This window comes from Microcaecilia unicolor, chromosome 4, assembly GCF_901765095.1.
Source record: "Microcaecilia unicolor chromosome 4, aMicUni1.1, whole genome shotgun sequence".
Classification (NCBI taxonomy): Eukaryota; Metazoa; Chordata; class Amphibia; order Gymnophiona; family Siphonopidae; genus Microcaecilia; species Microcaecilia unicolor.
The window spans coordinates 120,251,814-120,277,958 of NC_044034.1; the positions used below are offsets into that span (position 1 = coordinate 120,251,814).

At 42.6% G+C, this 26,145-nt stretch overlaps 1 protein-coding gene across 1 annotated transcript in view; it reads left to right on the forward strand.

Moving 5' to 3' along the window:
• MYCBP2 (MYC binding protein 2) overlaps positions 1 to 26,145 on the forward strand; it is a 937,772-nt gene that overhangs the window by 226,401 nt on the left and 685,226 nt on the right. The window contains 2 exon segments of the mRNA XM_030200587.1: positions 6,375 to 6,494; positions 24,079 to 24,160. Coding sequence (XP_030056447.1) covers positions 6,375 to 6,494; positions 24,079 to 24,160 — 202 coding nt within the window.

A 26,145-nucleotide genomic window follows, 5' to 3' on the forward strand; every position in this document is an offset into this window, starting at 1 on the left:
GGGGTCCAGTTCAACTCTGGAGTGGGTTTTGTCACTCTAAAGAGCACACAGATTCTGGATCCTTAGTATCTCTTGTGCAGTGCAAATGGCAGATGACGTTTAATGTGAGCAAGTGCAAAGTGATGAATGTGGGAAAGAGGAACCCGAACTATAGCTATGTAATGCAAGGTTCCACGTTAGGAATCACTGACCAAGAAAGGGATCTCGGTGTTGTCATTGATGATACGTTGAAATCCTCTGCTCATTGTGTTGTGGCGGCTAAGAAATCAAATAGAATGTTAGGTATTACTAGGAAAGGAATGGAAAACAAAAGTGAGGACGTTATAATGCCTTTGTATCGGTCCATGGTGCAACTGCACCTTGAATATTTTGTTCAATTCTGGTTGCCGCACCTCAAAAAAGATATAGTGCAATTAGAAAAGGTACAGAGAAGGCCGACGAAATGATAAGGGGATGGGATTGACTTCCCTATGAGGAAAGGCTGAAGCGTCTAGGGCTCTTCAGCTTGGAGAAGAGACGGCTGAGGGGAGATATGATAGAGGTCTATAAAATAATGAGTGGAGTGGAATGGGTTGACGTGAATCGTTTGTTTACTCTTTCGAAAATACTAGGACTAGGGGGCATGTGATAAAGCTACGAAGTAGTAAATTTAATACGAATTGGAGAAAATTTTTCTTCACTCAACGTGTAATTAAACTCTGGAATTCGTTGCCAGAGAACGTGGTAAAGGCGGTTAGCTTAGCGGGGTTTTAAAAAAGGGTCTGGTCAGCTTCCTAAAGGAAAAGTCCATAGACCATTATTAAATTGACTTGGGGAAATCCACTGCTAATTTCTAGGATAAGCAGCATAAAATGTATGGAGTTTTCTGGGATCTTGCCGGGTATTTGTGTCCTGGATTGACCACTGTTGGAAACAGGATGCTGGGCCTGATGGACCTTTGATCTGTCCCAGTGTGGCAATACTTAAGTACGTATCTGTGGAGGAGGGTGTCTCTAGTGTTCACCCAGACTGGACAGTTTAATGGCAGATACAAGTCTGCCTGGTGGGGAAGCCCATTGCCTTGGGAAGTTGGTTCAGGAGCTTGGTTGGCTGAGGAAGTTTCATGGCCTGTCAGTCATTAGGAGGTGAAGACACTCATTGGCCATACTGAACTGCTGTTTCTTTGAAATTCATTGCCAGAGAATGTAGTAAAAGCAACAGGCCTTTCAAAAAGTTTGGATAATCTCCTAAAAGAAAAGTCCATAATCCATTATTAAGATGGACTTGGGAAAATCCACTTCTTATTTCTATGATAAGCAGCATAAAATCGGTTTTACTCTTTTGGGATCTTGACAGGTACTTGTGACCTGGATTGGCCACTGTTGGAAACAGGATACTGGGCTTGATGAGCCTTTGATCTGTCCCAGTATGGCAGTGTTTATGTTCTTATTTTATATTCTATAGTAGAGAGCAGTATGACTCTTGTGTAGTTGCATGGTCCAGTGTTCATGGGGATCTGAATCCCATTTGGCTTGCAAATTGGCCCCTGAATGGTGTTGCTTGAAAAGAATTTCAGCATCTGCCATTGCTACTAGGCAGAAGGCCTTCAAATCTACTTTCTTAGCTAAGTTGAGGATTTGTAGAGTATTTGAGTACTGGTGTCCAGCGTATGATGTAGCTCTTTGGAAAGTGGATAGTGGATATCCCTTTTGCACAGAAAGGGCTAGAGTGAAGATTTCTATCTTAATTTACTTAAGGCACAGGTGGTGCTGTTCACTTGCTTTAGTGACAAAATTGGTAATTCACAGATTCAAAATAGGCTGGAATGGGCTTTGATGGCAACTCCAGTAGTTGGAACATAAGGACAGAGCCAGGCGGACATCTACTGTCTTATGTCCCAGAAACAGCAAAGAAAGACCAAGTGTATAATAATATGTTCATTGTTGATTTAATCTGGAATTGAGAATGAGTGTGACTGTTGGGCAGACTGGATGGATCATTCAGGTCTTTATTTACCGTCACTTACTATGTTATGCTACTATTATAACCCACCTGGATGTAGTTTTTTTGCAGGCGGCCAAGACACATTTATCCTGCCGTCAGAATGGTCATGCCCCAGTAGGATTTGATACTGTTGCTTAGGCATTTTTTTGAGTCTCTCCATCAGATTTTCTTGAAGGATGTTTTTTGTTGTATTTTTGGCTAGGCGGATTTTGGAGTTGCAGGCTCTTTCCTGTAGGTATCCTTATCTGTCCTTTCAGTGGCTTCCATTACCAAATGATGTTTCCATTTCTTGAGAATCAGATTTCTCTTCCTCCTTTCCAGAAGTCTTCCAAGGGAAGATTAGGTATTCTGCACAACTGGATGTTTGTAGGGAACTCATTGGTTATGGATGGGCCATGCAGGTCTTTTTCTGCCGTCATCTACTATGTATATGTATGTATGTATCTGGAGTCATTAATTCATTTCACAAATCAGCACACCACTGCTGTTTACTGTGAATAGTGTTTGCAAACAATTACAGCCACCCCCACCCTTACCCTCTTTAGTTATCCTAGAAACCAAAAATATAAATTCAGAGGGTTAATGCTTACAAGGTTTGACTACCTTTTGAAACAGCAAGCGATGTACTGTAATATAACTTTAAAAATTATTATTCCAGACAGACACCAGACAGAAATGAATAAAGTATCATAGAGGAGAGAAGAGTAATTTGTCTGACATTCCTCCTGAGGTTAGTGACCCACTGGGTTAATTTAAGCAGGAAGGCTTGTGTGAAGAGACAGATCTTGAGATCTACTTTGAAGAGCAAGTTATAAACCCTATAGTCTAAATTTCTCTAGGAGCTTATTCCAAACAGAAGATGCTAGATACAGTGGTGGAAATAAGTATTTGATCCCTTGCTGATTTTGTAAGTTTGCCCACTGACAAAGACATGAGCAGCCCATAATTGAAGGGTAGGTTATTGGTAACAGTGAGAGATAGCACATCACAAATTAAATCCGGAAAATCACATTGTGGAAAGTATATGAATTTATTTGCATTCTGCAGAGGGAAATAAGTATTTGATCCCCCACCACCCAGTAAGAGATCTGGCCCCCTACAGACCAGGTAGATGCTCCAAATCAACTCGTTACCTGCATGACAGACAGCTGTCGGCAATGGTCACCTGTATGAAAGACACCTGTCCACAGACTCAGTGAATCAGTCAGACTCTAACCTCTACAAAATGGCCAAGAGCAAGGAGCTGTCTAAGGATGTCAGGGACAAGATCATACACCTGCACAAGGCTGGAATGGGCTACAAAACCATCAGTAAGACGCTGGGCGAGAAGGAGACAACTGTTGGTGCCATAGTAAGAAAATGGAAGAAGTACAAAATGACTGTCAATCGACAAAGATCTGGGGCTCCACGCAAAATCTCACCTCGTGGGGTATCCTTGATCATGAGGAAGGTTAGAAATCAGCCTACAACTACAAGGGGGGAACTTGTCAATGATCTCAAGGCAGCTGGGACCACTGTCACCACGAAAACCATTGGTAACACATTACGACATAACGGATTGCAATCCTGCAGTGCCCGCAAGGTCCCCCTGCTCCGGAAGGCACATGTGACGGCCCGTCTGAAGTTTGCCAGTGAACACCTGGATGATGCCGAGAGTGATTGGGAGAAGGTGCTGTGGTCAGATGAGACAAAAATTGAGCTCTTTGGCATGAACTCAACTCGCCGTGTTTGGAGGAAGAGAAATGCTGCCTATGACCCAAAGAACACCGTCCCCACTGTCAAGCATGGAGGTGGAAATGTTATGTTTTGGGGGTGTTTCTCTGCTAAGGGCACAGGACTACTTCACCGCATCAATGGGAGAATGGATGGGGCCATGTACCGTACAATTCTGAGTGACAACCTCCTTCCCTCCGCCAGGGCCTTAAAAATGGGTCGTGGCTGGGTCTTCCAGCACGACAATGACCCAAAACATACAGCCAAGGCAACAAAGGAGTGGCTCAGGAAGAAGCACATTAGGGTCATGGAGTGGCCTAGCCAGTCACCAGACCTTAATCCCATTGAAAACTTATGGAGGGAGCTGAAGCTGCGAGTTGCCAAGCGACAGCCCAGAACTCTTAATGATTTAGAGATGATCTGCAAAGAGGAGTGGACCAAAATTCCTCCTGACATGTGTGCAAACCTCATCATCAACTACAGAAGACGTCTGACCGCTGTGCTTGCCAACAAGGGTTTTGCCACCAAGTATTAGGTCTTGTTTGCCAGAGGGATTAAATACTTATTTCCCTCTGCAGAATGCAAATAAATTCATATACTTTCCACAATGTGATTTTCCGGATTTAATTTGTGATGTGCTATCTCTCACTGTTACCAATAACCTACCCTTCAATTATGGGCTGCTCATGTCTTTGTCAGTGGGCAAACTTACAAAATCAGCAAGGGATCAAATACTTATTTCCACCACTGTATGTGAAGCAAATGTTCATGTTTCCAAATGAATGCAAGTGAAGAGAGGGATGGCAAAAATGTTGCTTTAATGGACATCATCTCCAAATGGATTTGTTTTGCAATACCGTGACAGTAATAAACCTCATTTCTAAGCTATATGAAGTGTGGTCTCAGTCTTTCAAATTTACTACTATGCTCACTGTAGTACTTGACATCATGCCAAAGAGCAAGATGCACTTGGGGTAGTATTTCCAAATGTGTTGACTTTGTCCATGCCATAATGGTAATGAACCTCATTCATGAACAAGGGTATGTGGAGTATGATCTCAGTCTCTCAAATTTATGCTAATGCTTTCTTTAGTACTTGCATCATGCCAAAGAGCTTCCACCTTGAATTCATAAGATGTAACATATCAAGGCAAACTTTCCAGATGTGTTTAAAAGTTATTATTTTTTTAATTAAGTCTGTGACGTGCAAAATAATGTGAAATATTTCTGTATCTTTCTGCTACATTTTGTTGGCCTGATTGCGTTTCTTGGTGTTTGAAGATCTCTCCTGTTCCCATGTGCTTTACAGAATAATCACTTGGCACTGACCTGTTTTATCAATGCAGTTCTTGTGTTTCTCCCTCACCATTATGTCCTTTTTTTCTTGCATCCTTTATAAGTTAGAATGGTAATGTCCCAAGTGATCATAAATTCGGAGGACCTGATTATCCCAGTGGAAGTGTATGGTATCAGGAGCCTAGAGAGATAAATAGGTAGACAAGCACACAGAGCACAGTGAACAAGGGGCAGGATTTTGATTATGTACTAAATAGCACTTGGAAGCCAGTGATAAGAAATCAGAAGAGCAGTAACATGGTCCATGTTCCGCACTGTAGCAAGGATTCTAACTGCTTTGCTTTGAATAACTTCTAGTTTCTTTAGAGGCACCTGCTTTAGGTGTTAAAGTAGTCAAGTTAGTTTTCAGTCTGAAAATTCTTGCCCATGCATTAAAATCTCAAATAGCATATTTTCTGCAAAATCAGTAATGAAGATGGGTCTACTGCCAGAAGAAAGAAAGCTGTGAATCAGGCTAAAACCCAAGAATAGTGATATATATATATTTTTTTTAAGTTTTCAAAGCCATTATTTCCATACACAATAAACATTAAGTCTTCTGCACATCTCTGGAACAGAATGTTCAGCCTGTTTTTCATTCTGTAACAGAAAGTGCTTTTCTATCACACAGCCAAATTCCTGTTTTTCAGACCTTTTGATTAATAATAATGCCTATGTAAGGTCCCTGTTATGAAGGTATAGAACCTTTTAATAAACTAGCAGCCTGATTTCTCAGTTCTAATTAGGATTATTCTTTTGAGGTAAGGATATAATTGTTTTGAGGTAAGGATATAATTGTTTTGAGGTAAGGATATAATTGCTGAAAAATCTCTACCATACATTCCAGAGCCTTTAGAGAACTTTTTTTTTTTTTTTTTTTAAGCTCTAAGTTGTATTAATGAGACAGAGTGAAAATGTTGAAAGTGTTGAAAAGCTAGAAAGGAACACATTGAGCACATTTTCCATGGAAAGTTGTGCATTGATAATTTTGCTTTGCAGTTGGGATTTTGCTTTTTATACTTTTTAAATTAAAAAACAACAACCCCTTTTCAGTCTCTTTGTTCAACAGAAATCATTGGCTCGACAAATCAGAGATTTCTATTAATATTTAAAAACTGTGGCATATGAGGTTCTCTGATAATTGCAGATTGAAGGGGATGGTATGTGACGACTTTTCTTTTTAAGCTGCTTTTTGCAGTTAACTGCATTCGTATCCTGGCTTTCTACTTACTCCTGAAATAGCTAGAGATTCTTGTCTTTTCTCTCTCTCTCTTTCTCAAATAATGGGGAATTATTTAAATTTCATACTGATGAGCGTTTAGAATGTTAATTAAAATTTGCAGATGGAAGTGGAGAACGAGGAGAAAAAGATGCCAGCAAAATTGCCACCTATCCTCCTGGGGCTGTGCGGTTTGACTGTGAAGTCCGAGCCATTCAAGTCAGCTGTGGTTTTCACCATTCAGGTAAAAAAAAAAAACACCCTAAAATGTATCTCCACTGTGCACCTCACCATGCTGGGAAATGATTTTGGTGAAAAAGTAATGAAGCATTAAATATATTTTTATAATCTGATCCCAGCTGTTTTAAGTAAATGAAAATGATTTTCATTTTGTTGTAGATATTCTGTAACAAAAAGTTGTTAGAAGGATTAGAGGTTTGTTTTTTGTTTTTTTTTCTAATTTCATTATTGATTTTGTAACTTCATTGTATATAACCGTACTGTGAATGCTTAGGGGGCCTTTTTACTAAACCACATTAAGCACTTAATTAGCAGTTTACTGCAGGTTAACTGCCAACACACAGCCACATTAATGGAATTTACAGTATTTTTGCAGTTAATGCAAGGTAAACAGCGCGCTTAAGTTCTTTTTGTGTTAGGGGGCATGTCATAGTAGGAGAGTGGGTGTTGAAGGCATTTTGTGATTAGTGCACTGCAAATAACAAATGCTAATCAGCCCTATTGCATTTAGCATAGGACCACTTACTGCCGCTTAAGTAGTGCCTCCTGTGTGCAAATTTATATAATAATAGCCATACTAGGTTAGACCAGTGGTCTATTTAGCCCAGTATCCTGCTTTCAGCAGTGGCCAATCCAGGTCACAAGGACCTGCCAGAAACCCAAATAGCAGCAACATTTCATGCTACCAAACCCAGGACAAGCAGTGGTTTCCCCCAATGCCTCTCTCAATAGCAGACTATGAACTTTTCCTCCAGGAACTTGTCCAAACCTTTTTTTAACCCAGGTATATTTACTGCTGTTACCTCATCTTCCGGCAGCGAGTTTCAGAGTTGTAACTATTCTTTGCGTGAAAAAATGTTTCCTCCTATTTGTTTTTAAAGTAATTTCATTGTGTGTCCCATACTCTTTGTACATTTTGAAAGAGTGAAAAATTGATTCACCTTTACCTGTTCTATACCACTCAGGATTTTATAGATCTCAATCATATCCCCCCTCAGTCATCTGTTTTCCAAGCTAAAGAGCCCTAACCTCCTTCGCATTTCCTGATATGGGAGGAGTTCCATGCCCTTTATCATTTTGGTTGCTCTTTGAATCTTTTCTAATTCTGCTATATCTTTTTTGAAGTATGGTAACCAGAATTGAATGCAATATTCAAGGTGAGGTCACACCATGGAGTGATATAGAGTCATCATAATATTCTTGGTCTTATTTTGCATACCTTTCCTAATAATTCCTAGCATCCTGTTGGCTTTTCTTTTTTTTTGGCTGCCACTGCACACTGGGCAGAAGATTTCAGTGTATTGTGTACAATGATACCTAGATATTTATCTTGAGTGCCAACTTCTAAGGTGGACCCTAGTATCAGCTAAATGATTTGGATTATTCTTCCAATATGCATCACTTTGCATTTGTCCACATTGAATTTTATCTGCCATTTGGATGCCCAGTCTTCCAGTTTCCTAATGTCTTCCTACAATTTTTCACAATCCGTGTGCGTTTTGACAACTTTGAATAGTTTTGTGTTATCTGCAGATTTAATCACCTCACTAGTCGTTCCGTTTTCCAGATCATTTATAAATGTTAAATAGCACCAGTCCCAGTACAGATCCATGCTGCTCTACGTTCACCCTCCTCCATTGAGAATGGTCATGTAACCCTACCCTCTATTTTCTGTTCAATAACCAGTTCCTAATCCACAGAAGGACATTGCCTCCTAGCCCATGGTGTTTTAATTTTCTCAGGAGTCTCTCATGAGGATTTTATGAAAAACATTCTGAAAATTTAGATACACTACATCAACAGGCTCACTCACCTTTGTTCATATATTTACGCATTCAAAGAAATGAAGCAAATTGGTGAGGCAAAACTTTCCTTGGCTGAACCCATGCTGGCTCTGTCCCAGTAAACCATGTTTGCCTATGTGTTTTCTGTAATTTTATCTAATATAATAAAACGCACCCTCAACGTTCTGAGGACAACGTTCTGTGAAGCCTGAAGCCTGAAGCCTTGAAGCCTGAAGCCTTGAAGCCATGAAGCCATCTGACGTCACTCCCAGGCTGAAGGGTTCGCGCCGGATTCGTGGTGTGAAGCCTTCAAGCCAGCCAGCCGTCTTTGCCCCGCCCTCGCCTCAAACCAAACAAATCCGGAAGCGAAGCGTCAGGGAAGGAGGCGGCGCTCCCGACGTCTAGCCTTCCCTTCGCTGTGTTCCGCCTTCAAAAGAAGGTGGGAGACAGCGAAGGGAAAGCAAGACGTCGGGAGCGCCGCCTCCTTCCCTGACGTTTCGCTGCACGAACCGCCACGGAGGTAAAGTTAAAACGAAGAAGAAAAAAAAAAAAGGGGATGCATGGATGCGAAAGGGGGGGGGGAAGAAGAGGGCGGGCCAGGCTGGGACATGGGAGAGAGAGGAGCATGGATGCGAGGGGGGGGGGGGTCATGAAAGGGAGAGAGGGGACTTGCTGGAAAAGGATGAATGGAGGCGGCAGGGGACAGAGGAGCATGGATGGGCATGGAATGGGAGGGCAGGGCTCAGGGAGAGAGGGGAATTACTGGAAATGGATGAATGAAGGGGCCAGGGGACAGAGGAGCATGGATGGGCATGGATTGGGAGGGCAGGACTAAGGGAGAGAGGGAAATTGCTGGATAGGGATGAATAGAGGGGACAGATGGGCATGGATGGATATGGATTGCAGGGCAGGCCTCAGGTAGAGAGGGCAATTGCTGGATAGGGAAAATGGAGGGGCCAGGTGACAGATGAGCATGGATTGGAAGGGCAGGACTCAGGGAGAGGGAAATTGCTGGATAGGGATGAATGGAGGGGACAGATGGGCATGGATGGATATGGATTGCAGGGCAGGCCTCAGGCAGAGAGGGGAAATGCTGGATAGGGATGAATGGAGGGGCCAGGTGACAGAGGAGCATGGATGGGCATGGATTGGAAGGGCAGGACTCAGGGAGAGGGGAATTGCTGGATAGGGATGAATGGAGGGGACAGATGGGCATGGATGGATATGGATTGCAGGGCAGGCCTCAGGCAGAGAGGGGAAATGCTGGATAGGGATGAATGGAGGGGCCAGGTGACAGAGGAGCATGGATGGGCATGGATTGGAAGGGCAGGACTCAGGGAGAGGGGAATTGCTGGATAGGGATGAATGGAGGGGACAGATGGGCATGGATGGATATGGATTGCAGGGCAGGCCTCAGGCAGAGAGGGGAAATGCTGGATAGGGAAAAATGGAGGGGCCAGGTGACAGAGGAGCATGGATGGGCATGGATTGGAAGGGCAGGACTCAGGGAGAGGGGAATTGCTGGATAGGGATGAATGGAGGGGACAGATGGGCATGGATGGATATGGATTGCAGGGCAGGCCTCAGGCAGAGAGGGGAAATGCTGGATAGGGAAAAATGGAGGGGCCAGGTGACAGAGGAGCATGGATGGGCATGGATTGGAAGAGCAGGACTCAGGGAGAGGGGAATTGCTGGATAGGGATGAATGGAGGGGACAGATGGGCATGGATGGATATGGATTGCAGGGCAGGCCTCAGGCAGAGAGGGGAAATGCTGGATAGGGATGAATGGAGGGGCCAGGTGACAGAGGAGCATGGATGGGCATGGATTGGAAGGGCAGGACTCAGGGAGAGGGGAATTGCTGGATAGGGATGAATGGAGGGGACAGATGGGCATGGATGGATATGGATTGCAGGGCAGGCCTCAGGCAGAGAGGGGAAATGCTGGATAGGGAAAAATGGAGGGGCCAGGTGACAGAGGAGCATGGATGGGCATGGATTGGAAGAGCAGGACTCAGGGAGAGGGGAATTGCTGGATAGGGATGAATGGAGGGGTCAGATGGGCATGGATGGATATGGATTGCAGGGCAGGCCTCAGGCAGAGAGGGGAAATGCTGGATAGGGATGAATGGAGGGGGCAGGTGACAGAGAAACATGGATGGCCATGGATTGGGAGGGCAGGGCTCAGGGAGAGAGGGGAATTGCTGGAAAAGGATGAATGGAGGGGGCAGGGGACAGATGGCCATGGATTGGGAGGGCACGGCTCACACTCTCTCTCTCTCTCTCATATACAATGTCTTTCTGACTCTCTCACTCACACACTCTGTCTCACACTGTATCACATTCACTCTCTATGTGCCACACAGTCACTCACACACTCGCTTGGTCTCATACACACACTCTCTCTCACACTGTGTCTCACATACACACTTGCACACACTCTCATTCTCACACACACACTCTCTCACAAACACACTCACACCCAGACTCACTCTCTCTCTCATACACTCACACTTTCACTCTGACTCTCAAACAGTCACTCTCACATACACTCTCCCAAACATACACACTCCAAGGAAAACCTTGCTAGCGCCCGTTTCATTTGTGTTAGAAACGGGCCTTTTTTACTAGTTATTTATAATAGTTGCCACTATTTTCCCCTGCACTGAAGTCAGACTTACTGAGCTATAATTTCCCGGTTCACCCCTGCAACCCCTTTTAAAAATCGGTGTTACATTGGACACCCTCCAGTTTTCAGGTACCACAAATGTTTTTAACGACAGGTTATAGATCACTAATAAAAGATCAGCAATTTCATGTTTGAGTTCTTTCAGTACCTTGTGCATATATCATCTGGTCGAGGTGATTTCTTAATCTTTAACTTGTCTATTTGGCTCGGTACATCTTCCAGGTTGTCAGAGATTTCTTTCAGTTCCTCCACATCCGTCACACTTGAAAACCATTTCTGGTATGGATAGATCTCTTACATCTTCTTCCTTGAAGACTGAAGCAAAGAATTCAGTCTCTCCACTATGGCCTTGTCTTTCTTGAGTGCCCCTTTTGCTCCTTCATGATCTAACGGTCCCACAGATTCCCTCACATGCTTTCTGGTTCTGATGTATTTGAAAAAGGTGTTGCTATGAGTTTGTCTCCGCAGCAAGTTTTTCTTCATATTCTTTTAGACTTTATGATCAATGCTTTACATCTAGCTTGACAGTGCTTATGTTGCTTCTTATTTTCCTCATTCGGATCCTTTTTTTGAAGGATGCTTTTTTTGGCTCTAATAGCCTCTTTCACTTCACCTTGTAAGCATGCTGGCTGTCGTTTGCCCTTCTTTCCACCTTTGTTAATACGTGGAATGTATCTAGTCTGAGCTTCCATGATATTTTTAAACAATGTGCATGCCTGATTTAAAGTACTAACCTTTGCAGTTGACCCTTTCAGTTTCTTTTAACCATTTTCCTCGTTTTGTCATAGTCATCCTTTTGAAAATGACATACTGCTACAGCAGATTTCTTTAGTGACTTCACTCCATATATTAGCTCAGATTTGTTTCCCAGCCCAACACCGTTACCTCTAGTACTATGTCCTGAAAAATCCACTCTCTTCTACTGTAATGTTGAAATAGCAAAAAGAACAAAATTTTGGAGAAAAGACCTCAGCCAACAAGAAGTCATGCTACAGCAACTAATAATAGTCCAAATAGGCACGGTTCTTCATAATCATAGGTCAGAAAAAACTCCACTATATAGAAAAACAGCTTTTCAACATTACAATAGGATAATGTTCAGGTAACTGCTAAAGGCTTATAGCAGTGTCCCCAGCAACCATTTACTAACAGCAGTAGCAACTTCAGAATTGGCGATTGCAGTCAAATGCAAAAACCACAATTCTCATCTGGCAGTTGCTGGAAACCCAGATTCCAATGAGTACCCTGTTTCTCTCACCAAGGCGTCATCAGGGGAAAAAAAATGAACAGCCTTTCGCCTCCACTGCTTGCTCAGATATGGCTGAGTGCGAATCTGGACACCAACTTTTCAAACTGCTACGTCATAATGTCAACAAACAAGTCCACCAGTCCTATTACAGAAATGCTTTCCACTCCAACAAGGCATTCAAACCATGCGGCATCACAGTTTGTAGTTCAAAAATTGAAATCACCCATTATTATAATGTTGCCCAGTTTGCCAGCTTTCCTAATTTCTGTAAACATTACTTCATCTGTTCGTTCTGTCCTGGCAGACGGTAGTACAGTTCTACCTGTATACACTTTCCCTTTTCACATGGATTTTCTGGCCACAAGGATTCCACACTTGTTTCATGTAGAATATTTATTTTGTTTGACTCGATTCCCTCTTTAACATATAGCACAACCCCCCCCCCCCCTTCCAATTTGATCTTCTCTATCATTGCGTTATAATTTGTTCTGATAAATGTCCCATTGATGGTCCTCCTTATGCCAGGTCTGAGATGTCTGTTATATCTACCTCTTTATTTAGTGCTATATACTCCAACTCTCCCTTCTTATTTGTTAGGCTTCTAGCATTTGTATATAGACACTTCACATTGTCTTTTTTGCTAGCATCTATAAGCTGCTTTGAAGTTGACTGTGATAATTTGCATTCTTTACTCTGTTCTCCCATTAAACACTCCTGCCTCCCTTTCACCATTATTAAACCTTTCTAATGGGATTCTCTTAAATATATAAGTACATGAGTGTTGCCATACTGGGAAAAACTGAAGGTCCATCAAGCCCAGTATCCTGTTTCCCACAGTGGCCAATCCAGATCACAAGTACCCGGCAAGATCCCAAAACAGTACAATACATTTTATGCTGCTTATCCCAGAAATAAGCAGTGGATTTTCCCAAGTCCATTTTAATAATGGCTTATGGACTTTTCTTTTAGGGACCTATCCAAACTCATTTATAGACAAACCAAACCTCATTAACTTTACTCCTCAATCATACACAGGGAGTCTTGCAGACTGTTAACCCCAACAGAGTACACCTGTTCTTACCCATTTCAACCAATCAGGATGACTTTTATTCTCTGCAATGATTGTGGTGCTTTAGTTTCAAGGCCAATCATCTGGAGACTTAAGCTTGTCCTATCTGTCTTCAGCTATCTAGTTTAAAACAAGAGCTCAGTAAAGTAATGCAAGAATTGGATGCAATTAAAGCAGCTTCTAAGACTGCACAGAATAATAACTTCTCACCACTGCCTCAAAGAATAAAACCACATAAGAACAGATGGTTCACAGTAGGCTCAGGCAGACTTCGTCATGTGACACAGAAGCATCCACCCGCACAAGTGTTGCCACTAAAGAATTCATTTGCTCCATTACAGCACTGTGATGCTCCTGAAAATAGAACTGAGGCAGAGGAAAAAGCAATAAAGTTGGAACAAAAAGATATGAAGGTACCCAAAGTGAAAAGACACCCCCAAATCACTAATGTTGAAACACATACCAGGAAATATAGATGGAAAGCGATGGCCACAAATGCTCGTAGTCTAAGCAATAAAGTTCATGACCTTCAAGCCCTGATGTTGGAGGCAGACTTAGATGTTGTTGCAATCATGGAGATGTGGCTCAATGGTTCCCATGAATGGGATGCAAACATACAAGGCTATAATCTATTTAGGAAGGATAGAGAGGGTCGTAAAGGTGGAGGAGTAGCTCTGTATGTGAAGAATGATATCATGGTGAGTGAAATGACAGGGACCTGGGGAAAGGAAGAAACGATATGGATCACCTTAAAAAGAGATGATAGAACCTCTGTCCATGTGGGTGTTGTCTACAGACCCCCGACACAATTAGAGGAACTAGATAAAGATATGATCGCAGATATTCAAAAATTAGGAAAGAAAAAAGAGGTTCTGTTAATGGGAGATTTCAGTCTGTCGGATGTAGATTGGACGGTTCCGTCTGCGAAATCGGAAAGAAGTAGAGAGATCGTGGATGCTTTCCAAAGTGCTCTGCTCAGACAAATTGTAACGGAACCCACGAGGGAGGGAGCGACGCTGGATCTGGTGCTCACAAATGGGGATAGTGTGTCAAATGTCCGAGTGGGTGCACACCTGGGAAGCAGCGACCATCAAACGGTTTGGTTTGATATGACAGCTGAAGTGGAGGGCAGCCACTCTAAACTCAAAGTCCTGGATTTCAAGCGTGCTGACTTTAGTAAAATGGGGGAATACCTGAGGAAGGAGCTGATGGGCTGGGAGGACGTACAAGAATTGGAAGGACAGTGGTCCAGGCTGAAAGAAGTAATAAATAGGGCCATAGACCTTTATATAAGGAGAGTAAATAAAAGCAAGAGAAAAAGGAAACAGATATGGTTCTCCAAGCAAGTGGCTGAGAAAATAAAGGCTAAAGAGTTGGCGTTCCAGAAATATAGAAAATCTCAAGAAGAGGAACACGGGGAGGAATACCGGATGAAATTGAAAGAAGCCAAGAGAGAGAGGTACGTCTGGCAAAGGCGCAAGCGGAAGAACAAATGGCTAGAAATGTAAGGAGGGGGCGACAAAAATTTCTTCAAGTATATTAGTGAAAGGAGAATGACTAAAAAGGGAATTGTGAGACTAAAAGATACAGCGAAATGCTATGTAGATAATGATGAGGAAAAGCAAATTTGCTAAATAGATATTTTGTTCTGTTTGCACTGAAGAATGGAGTGGATAGAGCACCGTTCACGGAAGAGAGTGTGTATCAACAACTAGGAAAGCTAAAGGTGGACAAAGCCATGGACCGGACGTGATCCACCCCAGAATATTGAGGGAGCTCAGAGAGGTTCTGGCGGGTCCTCTTAAAGATTTGTTTAATAAATCCTTGGAGACGGGAGGTGTTCCGAGGGATTGGAGAACGGCGGATGTGGTCCCTCTTCACAAAAGTGGTGATAGGGAAGAAGCTGGAAACTACAGGCCGGTAAGCTTCACTTCGGTTATTGGAAAAGTAATGGAAGTGATGCTGAAGGAAAGGATAGTGAATTTCCTAGAAGCCAATAAGTTGCAAGATCCGAGACAACATGGTTTTACCAGAGGGAAATCGTGCCAAACGAATCTCATTGAATTCTTTGATTGGGTAACTGGAGAATTGAATCATCGACAAGCTATAGACGTAATCTACTTAGATTTCAGCAAAGCTTTTGACACGGTTCCCCACAGGAGGCTCTTAAATAAACTCGATGGGCTGAAGATAGGTCCCGAAGTGGTGAACTGGATTAGGAACTGATTGACGGACAGACGGCAGACGGTGGTGGTAAATGGAGTTCGCTCAGAGAAGGGAAAGGTGAGTAGTGGAGTGCCTCAGGAATCGGTGCTGGGGCCGATTCTGTTCAATATATTTGTGAGTGACATTGCCGAAGGGTTAGAAGGTAAAGTTTGCCTATTTGCGGATGATACTAAGATTTGTAACAGAGTGGACACCCGGGAGGGAGTGGAAAGCATGAAAAAGGATCTGAGGAAGCTAGAAGAATGGTCTAAGGTTTGGCAATTAAAATTCGATGCGAAGAAATGCAAAGTGATGCACTTAGGGAGTAGAAACCCACGAGAAACTTATTTGTTAGGCGGTGAGAGTCTGATATGTACGGACGGGGAGAGGGATCTTGGGGTGATAGTATCTGAGGATCTGAAGGCGACGAAACAGTGTGACAAGGCGGTGGCCGTAGCGAGAAGGCTGCTAGGCTGTATAGAGAGAGGTGTGATCAGCAGAAGAAAGGAAGTGTTGATGCCCCTGTACAAGTCGTTGGTGAGGCCCCACCTGGAGTATTGTGTTCAGTTTTGGAGGCCTTACCTTGCGAAGGATGTTAAAAAATGGAAGCGGTGCAAAGAAAAGCTACGAGAATGGTATGGGAATTGCGTTCCAAGAAGTATGAAGAGAGGCTTGCGGACCTGAACATGTGTACCCTGGAGGAAAGGAGGAACAGGGGTGATATGATACAGACATTCAAATATTTGAAAGGTATTAATCCGCAAACAAATCTTTTCCGGAGATGGGAAGGCAGTAGAACGAGAGGACATGAAATGAGATTGAAGGGGGGCAGACTCAGGAAAGATGTCAGGAAGTATTTTTTCACAGAGAGGGTGGTGGATGCTTGGAATGCCCTCCCGCGGGAGGTGGTGGAGATGAAAACGGTAACGGAATTCAAACATGCGTGGGATATACATAAAGGAATCCTGTGCAGAAGGAATGGATCCTCAGAAGCTTAGCCGAAATTGGGTGGCGGAGCAGGTGGGGGGGAAGAGGGGTTGGTGGTTGGGAGGCGAGGATAGTGGAGGGCAGACTTATATGGTCTGTGCCAGAGCCGGTGATGGGAGGCGGGACTGGTGGTTGGGAAGCGGGGAATCCTGCTGGGCAGACTTATACGGTCTTTGCCCTGAAAAGACAGGTACAAATCAAGGTAAGGTATACACATATGAATTTATCTTGTTGGGCAGACTGGATGGGCCATGCAGGTCTTTTTCTACCGTCATCTACTATGTTACTATGTTTTTTAAATTCTGCTAAGCTAACTGCTTTACCACTTTCTTTGGCTATGAATTCCAGAGTTTAATTACACGTTGAGTGAAGAAATATTTTCTCGATTCGTTTTAAATGTACTACTTTGTAGCTCCATTGCGTGCTCCCTAGTACTAGTATTTTTGGAAAGAGTAAACAAGCGATTCAAGTCTACCTAGTCCACTCCACTCAGTATTTTATATACCTCTATCATATCTCCCGTTCCCTCCCCTTGTTTTAATAGTATCCTTAGAGGATACTCCACATCGAACCATGCACTCCTGGGCAACTGTCAGCCTCCCCCCCCCCCCCCCCCCCCCCATTTTAGTTTAAAAGCCTACTCTATCTTCTTTGCAGCCTGTTTCATTCCAGTTAAGGTGGAGTCCATCTTTCCGGAACAGGCTCCCCCTTTCCCAGAATTTTGCCCAATTCCTAACAAATCTAAATCCCTCATCCCTGCACCGCTGTCTCAACCACACATTAACTGTGGAGCTCTGCCTGGGTCCTGCACAGGGAACATTTCTGAAAATGCTACCTTGGAGGTTCTGGATTTCAGCTTTCTACCCAAGAGCCTAAATTTGGCTTCCAGATCCTCCTCCCACATTTTCTTTCTTTTTTTTTTTCTTTATAAGTTTACATCTTTAAACTAAGGACTTACACTTGTACAGAAAAATGTTATTTATGTTTAAATCTTTTTATTGGATGAATCAGTCGGACTTCAGCAACAACCATTCAACAATTTGCAAAACATCCAGTAAAGTAACAGCTTTGTGTTCAGCAATTGTCCCAAGTTTTATATTTTATCTCCCTCCCCTCCCCAAACTACTTCCAAACCATATATTCTCAACCATTAGAACCAGTTACATTAAACCCTAAAACAAATACCTCCAAAATATCAGATCTATCAATCCCCATCTTCTCCCATCTTGTACCAGCTCTACCCATCCCTCAGATGTATGTCTTCTAATCTCAAAGTTAACACCTGGAAAGTAGGGTAATGTTTGGTTTCTTATAACATCCCCAACATTTTCTTACACCTTCCAAGGTGCCGTAGAGCTAACCTCTCCCCAAACTTCACCACTGTAACCTACTAACTAACAATCATCTATCCCCACCCATCCCTGACTCTGTGTTCCCAACGGGAGAGAAAAGGAAAACAAAAACAACAAATTAAGTCCATGAGTGCAATCCAAACTCCTCCATCCCCTCCCCTTTTCTATCACCAAGTCCTTCCACATACATACTCTCGAATGGCATATAATTTAAAAAAGAATTTAATACAAGGCTGTGAGCTCTATGCGACATGGACTGGAGATAACTATCCAAGTAGCCAAGAACCTTTGTTTCTTTTTATAAGAAAAGTGTGCATATTGCAGCTCCATTAACATCATAGTATGGAATCTATTCCTTCATTGCCAGTATGAAGGAGCCTGGTCACCAATCCACACCCCCAAAATAATACATTTGCCCACCATCCCTGCTTTACGAATCAAAAGCGTAAAAGATCTATCTTGAGGTCCCAGATCTTCGTATTTATCTAGCAGAAAACCTGCTGGCGACACCTTGATCAGCCTTCCTCCCAGTGTCTCCCAGTAATTTATCATTTTTCTCCAGAATGCTTGTATAATTGGACACGTCCAAAACGCATGGATAAAAGAGTTAAACTTCCCGACGACATTTCCAACATATAGGAGAGTCTGTCCCTCCCACCTTAAAGACTCTCTAAAATTACATTCATGCAATTCAGCATTAACCAAACCTGATGGTATCCGATGAATCAGTCTACAAATATCGAGAGAATCCGACGATACTCCCAAATCCCTACTCCATTGATTCCAAATTTCTGTCCTATCTGGGTCTCCCTGCAATTTCTCCAGCCCTTTTTTTAAATTAGATACCGAGATGCCCCTATCCTGTGATGGTTCAAAAAATTCCAGTAACCTGTGCCATAATAAAAACCTCAGGTCCGATGGGTTCAAGCTTGCTAAATAATGATTTGCCTGCCTATATGCAAAAAGATCTTGGGGTTCTACTTTTCCACTATCCTTCAAGGCAAACCACGTCAGCAACTTCCCTTCTCAATCCATAAGATCACTCAAGTATAACAGCCCTTTGGCCTCCCAACGTCGGAAACTAGCATTTATTTTATTTTTATTTTTGTTACATTTGTACCCCGCGCTTTCCCACTCAATGCGGCTTACATATTATATACAGGTACTTATTTGTTCCTGGGGCAATGGAGGGTTAAGTGACTTGCCCAGAGTCACAAGGAGCTGCCTGTGCCTGAAGTGGGAATCAAACTCAGTTCCTCAGTTCCCCAGGACCAGAGTCCACCACCCTAACCACTAGGCCACTCCTCCACTCTGTCCCAGGCTTAAAGTCTGGATTACCTAATAGAGGTAATTGATCTGACCTCTGGGGATTCCCTCCTAACAATGATATTAAATATTTCCAGGTCTCCCGTAGCGACTTTAATAGTAAACTCTCTTAGGCCCTCAGGCAGTACATGTGCCAACCAGTGCATCAAGGAAAAAAAAATTCCAGGGATGATGTGCGGATCAGTTCAATGTCCGGGGTGTGTAAATTTGACTGTCAAGAATCTGATCTCCCATATATCGAAGCAGACAGTCCAAATTATATTTCCGCATATCTGGAAGCCCGAGGCCCCCCTGTTGCCAAGAGCCTTGTAGATACCTAAATGGTAGACGAGGTTTTTTGCCTTGCCACAAAAAATTAGATATCAATTTGCGGAAACGGAAAGAAAATAAGTCTCTATTTACCAGTTTTATGGGCAATATCTGTAGAACATACAACCATTTAGGAAAGAGAATCATCCGGAATAACTGAATTCTACCATACAGTGATAACGTCATTGAAAAGCCCATTGTACAAAACATGGTTTAGTATAACCTAAAAGGTGAGATACATTCAAATTGTGAATCAGGAAATCGTGAATCATGAATGTCCTGTATGGATATGTTATACCTAAATACAAGAAGCATCGGGAAGCCCACTTCAAAGGAAATTGACCCGTCCATAACCGCCTCGCCGATTTCTGTGTAGGTAATGCCAAGGATTTATCCAAATTTAATTTGAAACCTGAGAAACCACCATACTCTGCAAAACTATCCATTAAAGCTGCCAGGGACTCAGTTGGGTTTACCAGATGCACCAAATGATCATCTGCGAATGCTGATATTTTGAAATTCTTGCATACCCGATCTAACCCCTTGAATATCCTTATTAGATAGTATCTCTCGAACCAGGGGATCTAGAGTTAAGATAAAGAGTAAGGCGATAGTGGGCAGTCCTGTTTATTTTGTGTTATGTAAATCATTCTACTGACCTATCTACCTAATTTCTTACACTAAATTATTTAACGAGACTTACAATAAGAATCCTCCATAAAGATTCTTTATCACGCCTGCATTAGAACTAATTCAACATTGAACTCCTTTTTTTTATTTTATTTTATCACATTTGCAATATATTTCAAGTACAATTCTTGAGATAGCAAAGATGACTATTAGTCATTATAATATAAAGAAAAATTGTTACTACATACATAATTAAATCAATCATCTCATGATTTATGCTCATCTTTAGTCCACAATATAGGGCAAAACAAACTATATTTCAGGAAAACTACATTACTATTTGATTTAAGAAAAGGTGGCAGAGAAGGGAATCGAGTGCCTCTTAAATTTTAAGGCGTAGAAGTTGTTACTGGTCCTGGTTGTGGTACACGTAAGCCAGCTAACTTAGATTCCAGAAAAGAGTTCAGTTGTTTAGAATCAAAGAATACGTATTTAACAGAATTTAGCTTTATAACACATTTGCAAGGAAAATTTAACCAATAGAATGCACCCAATTGCACAGCTTTCGGGCGAAGTTTCAGAAATTCTTGTCTTTCCTTTTGTGTACCTTAGAGACATCATGATACATTCTTATTTTGCAACCAAGGAAACTCTGTTCTCGATTAAGAAAGTATTGCTTAAGTATCCAGTCTCTGTCAAGTTGTAAAATGAATGTAACTTTAAGAATTGCTGTTGTCAGTCCCACTGAATCATCTTCTATGATTTGTGTTAGATTTATATCTAGAGTTTTCTGCTGGTGTCTCTAGTCTCTCTCCTTGATCAAGGCCTTTCTTCAAAAAAGGTGTTATATAGAATATCTTTGATATCGGAGGATATGACTGTTCAGGAATTCTCAATACCTCTGTTAGATATTTTTTTAATGTAATAAGAGGTGAGATTGAAAGCTGCTTTGGAAAATTTATAAGTCTGAGAGTATTTGAACTTTGGTAATTTTCCAGCATTTCAATCTTGGTTTGTAAATAAAGATTCTCTTTAATCAGGTTAATTTGTATCTGCTGGAAATTTTTTATAGCCTTAGTATTACTTTCAGTATCTTTAGTCAGTGTTACAATCTTTTGATCCAATATAGGTGTATTTTCCGACAAAGAATTTGTCTGTTGGTTAACAAATGTGAGTTTCAAAGAAAGGGAAGCTTCTAGACAAACCAGGGCTTCCCATATAGATTCTAAAGTTATTACCTTTGGTTTCTGTGGTAATGAAGACTTACTTGGTAAGCCAAGTTCAAAAGGATTCTTCAAAAGCTGGTTTTCATGTGCCAGTTGATTTTCCCCAGAAACACTCTCCCCTGTTTCACCCACTTCTTCCAATGCGGGGATAGTCGGCGTCTCCACTCTCGTAGCATCGCCCGCGCCAGGAAACCCCATCGACGATCGTGCTTCCAGCGTTTCCTGAGTTGCTTCCGGGGTTATCGCCGGCATCAGGGGAAGATTTCGCTCTTCGGGACTCAAGGATATTTCGGCTTCAAGCCGCGAAAGTGAGAGACCCGTCTCCAAACTTGACGGCAGCGAAGGAGGAGTTCCTGCCATAGCACTCGGTACTATGAAGCGGTCCAGAGTTCCCATCGATGGCAGGGGTAGCACCGCAGGGCTAGTGCGTTGCCTGTCTCTTCTTTTGGGCATCAGGAAAACAGTTTTTTCAATCAAAGAGAAGGTAAGTCTGGAGCTGCTTCACTCAAGTCTTGGCCACCATTTGCCCCCCCCCCCCCCCCCGCTCTGAACTCCTTAATTTGGTTACTTTAATCACACTGTTATTATTAACGCTATACGTTATCCTACATTGTGCATATCTGATATGTATTATTTCTTTACTCCCAATTTTCTTGACATCTAATGTACCTTAATTGTAACAATATAGAGTATTGCCTGGATCATCTTCCTCGGGAATTGACGCTGCAGCATTGTTATAGATTTGTTTCATTCCTCTTTACAAATTGTACTTGAAGTATGTTATGCTACGTACTCATCAGCATAAAATTACCTCAGTATTAAACATTACTCAAAAAATTACTTCAGTATAAAACAGTTCATCAGCTGTACAGTATTTTACGTACCAGATCATGAACAACCATTTAATGCATGATATCCTATATAATAATTCTCACCTCCAACGTTCTGACCTGCCTAGGACCGTGGCTCCCTCGGAGTTGGCCAGGAAGGCTCTGTAGATCAGACTGACGTCACTGGCTGCATTATAACGTGACCCTAGCAGACCAACTCCGAGGGAGCCATGGTCCCAGGCAAGAAAGCACGTTGGAGATGAGAATTACTGGTAATGCTGCTGAAGGAGCTCCGTTGACGATAATGGCGCCGCAAACACCCCCCTTTTGTCGTTTCAGGACCCCCCTCCCACTCCACCCCTCTCTGGCCCTCCCCTTCGTAAGAGCTGGCTGCTTAAGTTTTTACCTTCTGCATGCAGGGACGCCGCTTTCGACAGCTTTTTCTTTCGCTTGTGTTTCAGCTGTTTCTGTGGTCCCACCCTCAAGTGGGGGGGGTCAAGAACGACACGGGGGGGGGCCCTGAAACTACAAACGGGGGTCCTGAAATGACGGGGGGGGGGGGGGGGGGTGGAAGGGGTCCTGAAACAACATGGGGGGGGGATCACTGGAAATCTACTGGAAGGGGAGGGGGGGGGGGTCCTGGATCAGGGGGTAGCGGGGGGGAAGGGGGGGTCCTGGAACTCGGGGGGGGAGGCGGAGCGGGAAGGGAAGAGGGTGGATGGGAAGAAGTGGGAGGGGGTTCTGGAACTCGGACAGGGGGAGGGGGGTTCTGCAAACTCTCGGTCTCATACACTTTCGGTCTCACAAAGAGTCTGTATATCGCACACATACTCTGACACTCGCTCTCTCTCACACACACTCTCTCTCACACACACAGTGTATCTGTGTGAAACACACTCTCACACTCACTGTGTCTCACATACGCACTCGCACACTGTCATTCTCACACACACTCTCTCTCTCACAGACACACTCGCACCCAGTCTCACTCTCTCTCTGTCACACACACACACTTGCACAGTCACTCTCACATACACACTCTCTAAAACATACACACTCTGAGGAAAACCTTGCTGACGCCCGTTTCATTTGTGTCAGAAACAGGCCTTTTTTACTAGTAATGAAATAGTTTTCTAACAGTCACATTTTCCTCACTATAAAGGGACAACTCTAAAACCCTTTTCCCACAGAAAAACAGTACAGTTGCATCAATCACTACCAAAGGGGCTCAGCCCTTTGGCTCATTCCTGTAGGAGTGCTCTGTAAGTGGTGTATTGCCCCTCACAGAGCTGCCTTTCCATGTGGATTAGTAATGATAGTTGGAGGGGAAAGTTATTGCAATGCTAGAGCCAAGAAGTGTGAACCTTCCAAAGATGATGATTAAAAACAAACAAGAAAAAGAAAAGAGACAAATGGATACATGTTGAAAAGTCCCTTTCTGCAAAGGTTGCATTTAGAAGGCTTTTACAATTCAGTGGCATACTTGTCTATGTAATAATGACTTACAAAATCAGGTATAGATTGATCCTTCAAGACTGGTGGTAGGTAAACATTCCACTATCGGTCAAAGCTGCACTGTCTCTGAATTGAAATAACTTATTCACTAATAGGAAAGTTGTAAAGGCAAACTTGAAGACAATGACAAGTGCTTCGAATCAAGACCCACGTACCTATGGATGATCGCTGTTTAGCTGATAGATACATGCCAGTGTTTTGAAAGCTTTTTAAAGCAGATTTTATAAAATGCAGTTCAACATCTAACTGTACAGTAATAACATTTTCAAAGTTCTGCATCTGTAGACTACAAATCTACATTATGCAATGCCCTTGTAACAAATTTTAATTGCTGGAGAAGAAAAGTGAAGTTTAAGTGTTGGGGCAAAAAAATAACAGGTGTTTGAAGGCAGGTCTTCTCCTTTTTTGTATATTGTAGTGGTTTTGATGGAGAATGGTGATGTTTACACTTTCGGATACGGGCAACATGGACAGTTGGGGCATGGAGATGTCAATTCAAGGTAAGCATTGAAATATAAGTAGAATGCAGTTTCATAGTTGAATTATTATAAGAATCTGTATTATGTAGAAAATGATGGCCCTAGATGCGGGCAAGTGATCATATTTATATTTTCAGGTGACAAGCAGGATTTTTTTTTTTTTTACTTTAAATTTTTATTGAGTCTTTTGAAATATCTTTAAACATTTGTATCAATAAGACCATACAATATACATCCACTTATGTTCCATTTCTTCTCAAAGTCTCAACATATTGACTGTCCAATTAACTTATATAGCCTACATTGACACATCTTGTTAATTACACACATATCTCAAAATACAATACCCTCCAACCTTGTTCCTCTCTATATTGTCCCCAATTTTACTTTCCGCCTGCCTGTCACAGGTGGTGGGATCAATCTTGCCCCCCATCATTTCCCTATCCCTCCCTAACCCCCTCCCTCTCCCTCAACCCTGAAAAACTGTTTAACTTTGTCACATCCCTTCAAATATTTATGGGATTTCACAGTGAAGATTAGATGGTCTTTGCAATGGCAATAAGTTTCTTTTCTGTGTCGATGCTCAGAAAATCACATCACTCAAGAATTCAACTTTTATATGTTTTTTTTTTTTTTCTTTTCTTCCCAGAACCATACCTAAGGATGCATTGGTCACATCTCCTAGGTTGTACTTTTTTTTTTTAAACTTTCAATTTTTTGTTTTATTTTACAACCTTTGAAAACACTTTGAAACATTTGTGTAAACAGTCCAACGAGTATTCACCTCATATGTATCCATTTCTTTACATCTTCCCACTATATTGGCTGTCACACTAGCTTTTTTTTTTTTTTTTTAATCACATTAACACATCTTGCTATTTTCACTCCATTCTTTTATTACCATTCCCACCATCCATGTTCCACTCTATACTATTTCCAGCTTTATTTTTGCTCCTTAACTAACACAGGTGGTGAAAACAACTTTACCCCCCTATCAACCCCCCCCCCCTCCCGCCCCCCCCCCCCCCCCGTCAGTCCATTTGTCCTGAGTGAAACCCTCCCCCCCCCTCCTACCTATCTCCTTTCCCTGGAATGTATCCTCGTCCCCTTATAATCCCTCAATCATTTGTTGAAGTCTTGCCCATCCCCTTATTCTTCGGAGCTCACCCTCCCTTCTGTATACTGTTAAGAGTTCCATATGCCACAAAAGTCTCACTTTGATCTTCCAATCCTCTATTTTCGGGGGGTCTACTGATTTCCAGCAGCTCGCGAGGAGACACTTAGCTGCTGCCAATCCCCACCGCATCAATTTACTCTCCTCCACTCTTCTCGCTCATTATACATTCCTAATAAGCATTGTCGCGGCCCACACACCAAGGATATTCCCATCGTGTGGGCCAGCGCTCTCATCACTGCCTCCCAAAACAGTACCACCCTCCCACATGTCCACCACACATGTAGAAATGTGCCTTTCTGGCTTTTGCATCTCCAACACATGTCTGAAGCTCCTGTGTACATCTTTTTTAGCCTCTCTGGAGTATAGTACCATCTTGTAAGGACCTTGTACGCGTTTTCCTGTATTAGCGCACAGACCGAGGCTTTTTGTACTTCCCCACATATATTTTCCCATTCCCTCTCTGTAAATTGGTATTTCAGATCCCTCTCCCAAGCTTCCTGAAATGGGTATTTTTTATCCTCAGCCCCTTGGAGAAATCTGTATATAACCGATATGGGTTTTGGGACTCTCCCCAGTAATATCCACAGATTCTCTAAACTTTCCTTATCCCTGGGGTGTCCCCTCTTCCACCCCTCTTTATCCATAAAGTGTTTTAATTGCATATATGCAAATCTCTTTGCCTCTGGGATCCTATATCGGGCTCTCATCTCTTCAAAACTCATTATTCCACTCCCATGCAGCACGTCCCTAAATTTCACCACTCCCTTCTGCTCCCATCTTGCAAATGCTGCATTTTCCCTGCCCGCCCCGAACTTGGGTTCCCACCTTA